At 31.2% G+C, this 10251-nt stretch overlaps 1 protein-coding gene across 1 annotated transcript; it reads right to left on the bottom strand.

Moving 5' to 3' along the window:
• Positions 1–265: 265 nt before the first annotated feature.
• On the bottom strand, positions 266–4796 carry Smp_169190 (putative tegumental protein). The gene is made up of 3 exons (XM_018794911.1): positions 4628–4796; positions 2664–2752; positions 266–793 (listed from the first exon to the last, which is right to left on the bottom strand). Exons 1-3 carry the CDS (start codon positions 4742–4744, stop codon positions 469–471), a joined length of 531 nt encoding a protein of 176 aa, XP_018649276.1. The 5' UTR covers positions 4745–4796; the 3' UTR covers positions 266–468.
• Positions 4797–10251: the final 5455 nt, after the last annotated feature.

The following is a 10251-nucleotide window of genomic DNA, read 5'->3' as shown; positions in this document are numbered from 1 at the left end:
TATTATCAGTCGATGTGGAGCAGATGTCCCTTGAAACATTGAAGCTTAGATGACTGAAATCAAAACATCAAACAGTTAGTTGTTCCGATAGTAACTCATTTCTTATAAAACAATTTTGTTTAAACTAATCGGTTACTTTGTAGTAACCAATGTCTTATATTGTTTAGTCTTTAACAATGATTGCAATCTACCGTTCAACTTATACTGTGTATCCTAGCTCACACGATTCAATATTGACATTGTTATTAGATAAAGAAACAATAAATGAGAGCAATACACAATATATAATTACTTTAAAAATATAAGTGACTTATTTTACACTCTAAATGTATACTGCCAAGAAAATCGAAACATCCAAAGTTAATGGGCGAAGTTCATTAAAATTTTATAGAAAAAGATAAAGTAACAAAGTAATATAGTTCTGTTTTGATTCGAAATCGAAATAAAATATTCTGACGTAGTATTCTTTCATGCATTTGTACGATAAATGATGAAGGAATGCTGATTGATTTTAAAATGAAACGAACAGTTTGGAATATGTGTATAAGTTGTCCAATATGAACCTCTGACAATAGTTACATGCCAATGACGACCATATGTCGTGTCAAGCCATCTTTTAAGTTTTTCTGAAGCTTCCTTCTCTATAAATTTATCTTGTGGTTGAGTAAGCCTATAAGCTTCTTCTGATATTTTTATTTGATCTTGTAATGGTAGTTCTTGCATGATTACAAAGATTTCAGGTCGTAGACCCGTTGTAGGTATTCCGTACAATGGTCTATTGATTATAGCTTGACTAAAAATATAAATGTATAGAGATTAAAACGTTAGACTTCAAAAAATAAAATGATTGAAAACTCTATAATCATTATGGAATCAACTTTTTTTGACTTTTTTACGAAATATGGGAATGATTTTATTTACTAGCTGACTGGAGCTAGGGGACTTCAGAAACCGAATAGCATTAGTCTCATCTTAGCTCACAACTCTTAATCAGTTTGAACCAATGATCCAAACAGAGTACTTTTCAATAACCAATTTTAGATGGTTGTGTTGAAATCCAGTCGTTGAAATTTTTAGTTCAGGCAGGGTTGTGTGTGCCCACTTATGAGGTGTATCAGGCCAGAACAAAACAAATATCTAGTGCATCTTGTTTAACGTCACCGAATTAAAATAATCTTTCTGATAAAACTTAGATAATATACGAGTAAGGTTGATATCTATCATTAATTCCTGTTTTATACATAATTCATAAAGTCTTTATCTCATCTAATAATTTGATACGGAAACTTGTAAGTATTGTGGAGCAATTTATCAATAAAGGATTTCTCTAATTTTAATGGATTGAGTTCCAAAACTTAACATAAAAACATAGGTTTCATTCATCACAAATATTACATAATTCGCCTTCAAATGATAACTTTATCTATTAATTTAAATTTAATTTCGTCGTAGGAAAACTATGAATTTATCAAAATTATCATAGTGAACATTATCAGTGATACTGGTAAAGCAACGCACAGAATTCTGAGATTTGGACTGCATTACAAACTGATTTTAGTTATTGAACCACTGAAAATCAAATAGTACTGATCATTTGTTTTAATCTAGATTATAACTTTCAATAATTGTACTCAAAGAGACTCACGGAGGACTGAATTTCAAATATTCTGGGCACCTATCATACTTAGTCTTCAACTAAATCCCAACTTATGACTATATTATTTTAAACAGTAAATTGTATCTCGGTTATGAGCAAAGATAGATAGTGGCCAGCAGTGGAGTCCAAGGCGTGCGCTTCGTCCTATTTTGGACTCGTCAGCTGAATGTACCTGCATCTCAGAGTTGATGTTCACTCTGGGACTCGAGCCCAGTACCTTTCATTTCAAACGCCATCGCGTTTTTTACTCAGCTACATAATCCTGATAGCCACTTGCTTGTGCAATGGGGTGAAGTTTCAATTCATTTGGTATTGTTTGTTTGAATCTTCTCCTTGATGTTTAGGACTGCAACTGGTCAGTCTCTTATTGGCATATGTACATACTTTGCGTATTTCCTCGATATAGCCTTAATTCATAAGCATTTTAAGCACTTGCACAAACAAGTCATTTTCAGGACTCAGTAGCTGAGTGAATAACGCGATGGCGTTTGAAGCGAAAGGTACTGGGTTGGAGTCCCAGAGTGAACATCAACTCTGAAATTCAGGAACATCCACCCGACGACTCCCGAATAGGACGAAACGCGCGTCCTGGATTCCATTGCTAGCCGCTATCCATCTTTGCTTATAATGCATGTGAGTTAAGGCTATATCGAGGCAATACGCACAGTACGCATGTATGCCAATAAGAGACTTATCATTTGCAGTCCTAAACATCAATGGGAAGATTCAAACAAACAATGCTAAATGTAACTCGGTTAGTTTAATTTGTTGTTAAATTATAATTATTCATAAACTAATTACTGTTTAAGTATCTATAAACTAAGTACAAATGATGATAAGATCTTAAAATGTCTATTATGACTGGATTCACAAACCATTCATGTTCAATTTCTACAATAAACAAATATTGCATTCATTTTAAATATAAAAATTTTTCATCATTTAAACAAATTTATCAAATATAAAACTTCGACGAAGTATGTCCAAAAATATGACACGAACGTACTGTCTTTCTGGCTGAACTCCAAGAACCTCACAAAATCTCCGAAAAGTTATCTTCCCTGTTCCTTCAGGATCGAATAGTGCTTGCCATTTCTTATATTGAGAAACGGTGAAACATTCAAATAGATTTAATTAAAATCAAATATATACATATATTACTTAGTAATTATTCAGTAGTTTTGTATTGATGTTCATGTAATCACTACTATTAAAACATTAATGCTGTTTTCAACGTAAAACATGATAAATATATCATAATTAATCAATTTTAACTTATCCAACTTATTTTAATCATGATATCGAACACAATAAAAATTTTAATTGTGTACAACAAATAAGATTTCCAAGTGAATTCATTCTAATCCATGACTTGTAGACCATGTCAAACAACCTAAATATACAGATGAATTGGACGTTATAGCCTTCAAATCGTTTGAAGTTTATCCCTAACTCAAAATCTACCATTACTGAACAAGCAGTTATCATTTGATTTCCAAGAAAAAAGGCATCTCCCATTTCCAAGTAGAATATTACTATTCTCCTGGCAATACTAGATAAAAAAATAGTCTTTACATATTGAATGTTATTCTGCAAACAAGTAGTTAGCATTACTTTTCGAGCATTTCCTGATAATTACATGCATTATTAATTTGAAGGAACTAAGAATTACAATAACTAAATCTATTTGACATTTCCGTGTCATCATACTAATAATAATTACACTCTATATTTAATAGATTCTTTGTTTATAGTAAACTAGAAAATTTAAATCAAAATTATTATACGTTGAAAAAGTATTTTCGTTAGTAATATTCATATATTTTCATATTATCAGAAGATGGTTCTGTGAAAATTTTAGTAATTTTATATAGTTTAGATCATGAGTCAATCGAAGCTCGGCTCAGTGGTCTAGTGGTTAAGCGCTCGCGTGCGAGACTGATAGGTTCTGGGTTTGAATCTCAAGAGACGGGATCCTGGATGCGCACTGCTGTGGAGTCCCAAAATAAGACGAAACGGCCATCCAGAACTTCCAGGTTTTTCATGGTGGTCTATCTTTAATTGACTCATGATCTCAACTATATAAAATTTTCATATTAGTTGAGTTCTAAATTATCTTAATAAAAGAAGTTGAAAGAGCTCAGAGTTATTGCCATTTAGTATCAATCCTGCTGCAAATCAACAAATTCTTTAGTTCAAGTGTAGAATGTGTCAGTTATTTTGACGTTGACCTAACCAAGTATTATACCTGATAGTGATGTTAGTGGAATGTCGTGTTGTTTTGTCTACTTTGTGAATTTTGCTTTTAGCCGAGTAACTAAACCAGATGTCAAATTAAAATGAAAATACTAAGGACCTATGCAAAATGACGTCCTGCTTAGAACTCATACGATATATTCTACATTGTTGAGAAGTATATTTTATTGGCTTCAGTAGTGGATTTTCAGTTGTTCATTAAGTCTATTGTTAACGGAAATGTAACTGATCAAATACTAAACAAAGTATGAGATCCTTCAAGACATGAAAAGTTATCTTTTTAATGAATTAGGTATAGTTCTCTTTAACAAATTTGCTTTTCCAGTTTTGAATGTTCATTCAATTACATAATATGTACTATTAATCATATTTTTCATAAAAATAAAAAAGTTATGATACTCAGTTTTTCAAAATTCCAGTATATTTTCAATTAGAAATCTCATTTGTCAGAGAAATAAATAACCAAATAGTAAAATATGAGTGATTTCACTCAACATATACTACTTAAAACTTTAAAGATGCATATCAATAGTATGTATTGAGTGTAGAACAACTTACTATAGTAACTGATATGAATAACCAAATTAATGCTAAGTAAAGATAAAAAAGATTGCGGATTTTGTAAATTTTAATGATTTTCTAGTTTGTAAATAGTTCTTATTGAAAATTTTTCGTCAATTTTTATCAAACAAAAAGTAACAAATTTCTACTAACCGGTATCATTTCTTTATCTAAATGATTTTCTGCAACATAATTACGTAATTCATTAATTGTAATAACATTAACTCCTCGTTTGTCAATAGCACCAAATGTAGTAATGAATGGTTCCATGATTTTGTATTTTCAACGTTCCTTTCCCTTCTTCTTCTTCTTCGTTCAATTCAAAGATATTTGTTTCAAATATGAGTTTATATTTATATATTTTCTATATTTGAAAAAAAGATTTTAAATAGTTAATTAATGAATAGGTCATGTAAAGAAAATGACTATTCTTCCTGTAACCTGTGACATAATCATTTGATTGTAGATCTTTTGTTATATTGACCATTTCTTTTCTATGAATAACATTTTACGGGAAATATTTTCCTGAAAAGAATGTACAACGTCTTAGCTTATAAAACATTAATTAACACATGACAATGTTTGTTCTATAGTTGCGTAAGTATCATTATTATCATCATCATTATTATTATTATTATTACTCATTAATTCAGGAAGAATATTGACTTCGTATGACTAAAACAATATAGTCACATTAGTTATCAATAAATTTGATAAATATCTAATAGCTACTGATATGAAAATTGTAAGTAAAATATTATCAGAAGGGGGTTTTGTGGAGAATTGAGTAATTTTTTATATAGCTGAGATCATGAGTCAATTGAAGCTAGACCATCATGGAAAACCTGGAATCATTGGACGGCTGTTTCGAATCTCGCGAAGGCGGGATCGTGGATGTGCACTATTGAGGAGTCTCACAATAAGACGAAACGGCCGTCCAGTGTTTCCAGGTTTTCCATGGTGGTCTAGCTTCAACTGACTCATGATCTCAACTACATAAAAAAGTAAAATATTAGTTGTATTATGAAATTTTGTTTTTGAGATTCTATAATTGAGACTATCTAAATTTGAAATGATATAGGATGTTTCTAACCATTACATTACAAATTAAACTCTATCCTTTGTCATTGTAAAGATCACACATTTTTCATCACTAACAGTACACACATAAATTTACATACATGTCGCTTATGAATCACCTTGACCGAAATGAAATGACATGACATTGATTTATTCAGACCTGTTTTTTGATTGATCACACCTGATATTCGTGTTGTTCCGTTGTACTATTTAAACATAGATTAATGTTAATTTGGTTATTTATTCTCTGAAGAAGTGGCTTACACTATGTCACGAAACGTCAGAAAATCTAATCTTTTTACTAATTATTTTAGTTTCAAATCGAACAATAGAGTGTATTCAATTTTTTTTCGTTTGGACTAATTGATAAGGATTACATCAGTTGATAATGATATTTAACTTTGGATGTAATTAAGTTGGTAGTAAAACAATGATTGTGTTTATATGACATAACATTTGATGAATAGTTACCGGGTTTCATACTTAAGACATGATAATATTTTGAAAGCAACTATTAACAATAAAATTTGTTTCTAATACTTTGCCTCCACGAAGAAAGTGAACAATCCTTAACAATCATTATGTAACAATGTGACAACTAAAATAAATATGGTTGTTCACATTTACAGGCTATTCCGTTAGCAGATATTATTGTACAACGTCTCATTTTGAAACTTAGTCAACAGAAACTTTTTCGTTTGTGTAATCAGAGGGTTTATCTTAACTGAATTCGAACTAAAGAAAACGGAAAACTGGAGTTCTATTTTTTTCTAACGTAAAACTTGGTAGTGTATACTTACTTACACTTTAGGGATCAAACCCAGGACATTAGGGTCATGCGTGGAGTAGTTATCTGCCATCAAACTTAAATTGAAATTCTGTTGGACACACTTCCAACTTTAATCCATTGTCGATGCACAATTAATAATTGTTTTGTTAAAAACCCAAAACAATCCTGTGGAATTATTTATGATTAAATGTGTATTATTCTGATCAGCGTATTTTTGGTAAGGTTGTTTTCTACGGGATGGAGTTGCTGAGCCCATACCTAACCCTCCTCTTTTACCTTGGTTTTAGACCGACAGTAATCCAACAAGAGCTACAGACGTACAAAATAATAAAAAATATTGATGATCGAAATTGTAGACCAAAAACAATCACCATTTAAATAAGTGGTTACTCAACGTCAGAACGACAACAGAATCGTAAATTGTGTATAATTATATTACATTTTTGTACTGAGCTTAAAATCTTTCAGATACGAAATAATAATTATCTAATTCAGTAATGAACATATGATGAAATGAAACAAAACATTCAAAACTGTATCATTTTTATGATTTTCCACAAATGTCCCACTAATAGAGACTGTAGAATATATAGGGGAACAACTGATTGAAAATGAAATCGAAGCTAAAATTCCTATTAATGTCATGAAATAGTTATTACTGAAATGTACCACGAATGTGAATTTCAAATTCAACGGAGAAATATTTAGACAAACAGATGGTGTTGTAATGGGTTCACCTCTAGGCCCTGTACTAGCTGATATATTTCTGATCAAACTAGAGAACGGTCCACTAAAAAAGATTATTCAAAAATTCAAATTTGACTGTAGATATATGGATGACACATTCATCCTACGTAAAGATAATATATCACAGCAAGACGTGCTTAGTCAGTTTAACGAAGTGCATCCAGCCATTCTGTTTACATCGGAGGAAGAGAGTGATTGCCAAATAGCCTTTTTGTACGTTCTCTTAACTAAGAGAGCGGATAAAAAAATTATTTATCGACCATGAAAAAATGATAAGAAATACCATTAAATCTCTCATTGCCATAAGGTATGTACTACGAACTTTGTCTTTTGCGTTTAATCGTATTGATCATTTTTAATCCAAGTTGTTGTGTTATAAGCTACTCTCATATAAGAATAACAATAATAGACGTAATATAACTGAACTACATTGTTTAGTAATTGTGTTGAATGATTTTGACATTCTATCATGTTTTAGGTTGTTTTAATTACTGATCATAGAAGTGAGGGTTGTATGTTAGTTTAATCTTGGATTAAGCTTCAAGATGTATCACATAAGTAATGAAGACTGTTTTTGATTAAAATAATTACAAACAAACGGCCGTCCAGTGCTTCCAGGTTTTCCATGGTGGTTCAGATTCAATTGACTCATGATCTCAACTATTTAAAATTAACAAAACTCTTCACAGACCCCCTTCTGATAACAAACATGATATGTTAAGGAAACTAACATTTATTTACGTAATTTAAGTGATTCACAGTGTGACTACGGTAATAAAATGAATATAACTGCTCGAAGTTTAGAATCAGAGATTGTTCTTTTCGTCGGAATACACAATACTGACTCAGGTATTTTATTCGATAGATGAAATCTGAATAAGAACTTATTGAAGTTCATACTTGAAAACAAGTGTTTATCAACGGGATTTCACTATTGAAGAGAGGGAACACTTTGCATGAACCAGATCTCTTGTATAGGACTAGTAAAATTCAGTCAACGGTTCATGTTTGAAGCGTTCATTCAAAATGTCATCATCTTGGAGGTCTCTATCATTTTCAAACTATAATTAGTTGCTAAAAATGGAAATTAAACTTGAAATCCTTGAAACTTTGTAAAAATTCTCTATCACGCACCAAAGTATGTACATTATACTTCACAGTAGATTCCAGGGAGACCTTTAATATGAGTTAGTTTTGCAAAGAAGAATATTTAAGCACTTTTTAAAGTGTTTAAAGAGCACGGTGAATTCAATTTCGACACCTCTAACTTAATAAATCGTGTCATCTTAAAAAAATCTGAAATTATTTGGTGGCCCCCCCAAGGATATTTCAACACAGATTGTATTTCATACATCTCGAATCAGATACTGAAAGTATATTAACATTCGTTACTTGATACTAGGTTAGGAGTTACTTTGGTTTCTAGTTGATGGTTAATTGATAACAGTTTTATCTGTTACCATGGGTATTTGGATCTAATATATTGAATGTATGTCATTTGAAGCATCGACAAATAATGTTCATTTGATTGATGTAGGTCTAAATAATTGAAACTCTCTAACTCGCTTCAGTCTAACACGTAAGTTTTTATTGTGGCAAGCACAATATACAGGAGGTCTGTGAAACAGGCCTTCTGTAAACAAGCTCAAAAGTGACACAAAATAAAATTTTGGACTCATAAAAATGACAGGTCTATTACTAGAACGGTTGGTAATGACTTTCTAGAAGCATTTTAGATCCTCAGAACTCTGAACTGTACATTTCTGGAGTGTTTCGTAGTCTATGCTGATTTTAAGAAATATTCTCATGCTTTTCTTGAACTTTAAATACTCTATAGAAGAATTCTCAAGGTATCTCAGAAATCATATTCCCTTAATCTTGAAAATAAGCTCGATGATTTCATAAGTATCGATTTTTAACAAGTGAATGGGAAGATATATTGCATAATTTGCTGATTATTTCTACGCTAAATGCAATGCTCCATTTAAAAATAATGAAACAGATAGACTTAAAAAGGACGAAGCATATTTTATTCACTGATTTTCAATTAGGCTTTATAACTATTTTTAGATCCTGATGTAGCAATAAGTGTTTAATCCTATAAAGTCGTAAGACAACATGTTTACTAGTTTATTTAGATAGTATCCGCTTATGATAAAAGCTAACCACAAAAGTCTTATTTACTGACTTAATTCAACTAAATATATGAATATCAAACAACAAAACAACTCGATGGAAAATTTGCTGTTTCTGATAGAATGCCATATTTATAACCAAACTTTTAACCACATCAAATGAAATACGATTAGAGATTACTCAGAAAACGAGCTTTATGGTGAATACGTTTTCTAGATTATGCAACAACTAACTATTCGACATTATTCTTATTGATCGAATCAAAGGTACTCTTATTTTGGCTTGTTTTAGATACAGTCTATGGTAACAACATAAATAATATCTTGGTCAGTCAGTCAATAAGGTTAATACAATACCTCTATTACAGTGTTCACTTAAAATAAGCGCCAAAGTGGATGATCTTGAAAAACCTGAAGCAAATTTAGTCAAGAAAAATCTTTGTTGCAATATAGTCATTTACTAAACCTATAGTTACTATACATATATTGATGACATATTGCATCAACTACTGATATTTTATGAAGTAATACATTAGAGCAATGTAGTTCTAAAGTTTGATAGAAATTCAACTGCGAATGTGTAGAAGATTTTCAATATAAAATTTTATTTGTAATAAACAAAGCGATGCAAATCAAAACAATTTCAGAGTTTTATCTAATAATCTAGTCTGAGGATTTACATGGAAATAATCAGAGTCAAAATTATCAAACGGCTTTTCTCTTGTATAAATTAAAATTAACAGTCTAAACACTAAATATCTGTTGTAATCGTAACACTTTGAACAGAAGCAATGGTTTCATTTAGTTGAGAACATGAGTCAGTTGAAGATAGACCACCATGGAAAAACCTGGAAGCACTGAACGACCGTTTCATCCTATTGTGGGACACCTCAGCAATCCACATCCACGATCCGCCTCGCGAGATTCGAACCCAGGACCTACCAGTCTTGCGCCAGAGCACTTAACCGATAGACCACTGAGCCAGCATCCAAGGTGTTAATGTTTAACTTCAACCAATCCACGAA

The sequence above is a fragment of the Schistosoma mansoni genome, chromosome 1, assembly GCF_000237925.1.
Source record: "Schistosoma mansoni strain Puerto Rico chromosome 1, complete genome".
NCBI lineage: Eukaryota > Metazoa > Platyhelminthes > Trematoda > Strigeidida > Schistosomatidae > Schistosoma > Schistosoma mansoni.
The sequence above is the reverse complement of the archived record's forward strand: the minus strand, read 5'-3'. Positions and strand labels throughout refer to the sequence as shown.

Coding starts and splice junctions, on each gene's coding strand:
- Smp_169190 (XM_018794911.1), bottom strand. CDS start 4,744: ATGGAACCATTCATTACTACATTTGGTGCTATTGACAAACGAGGAGTT. Junction 2,753..4,627: donor TAGATAAAGAAATGATACCG/GTTAGTAGAAAT, acceptor TCTCAATATAAG/AAATGGCAAGCACTATTCGA. Junction 794..2,663: donor GGAGTTCAGCCAGAAAGACA/GTACGTTCGTGT, acceptor TTATATTTTTAG/TCAAGCTATAATCAATAGAC.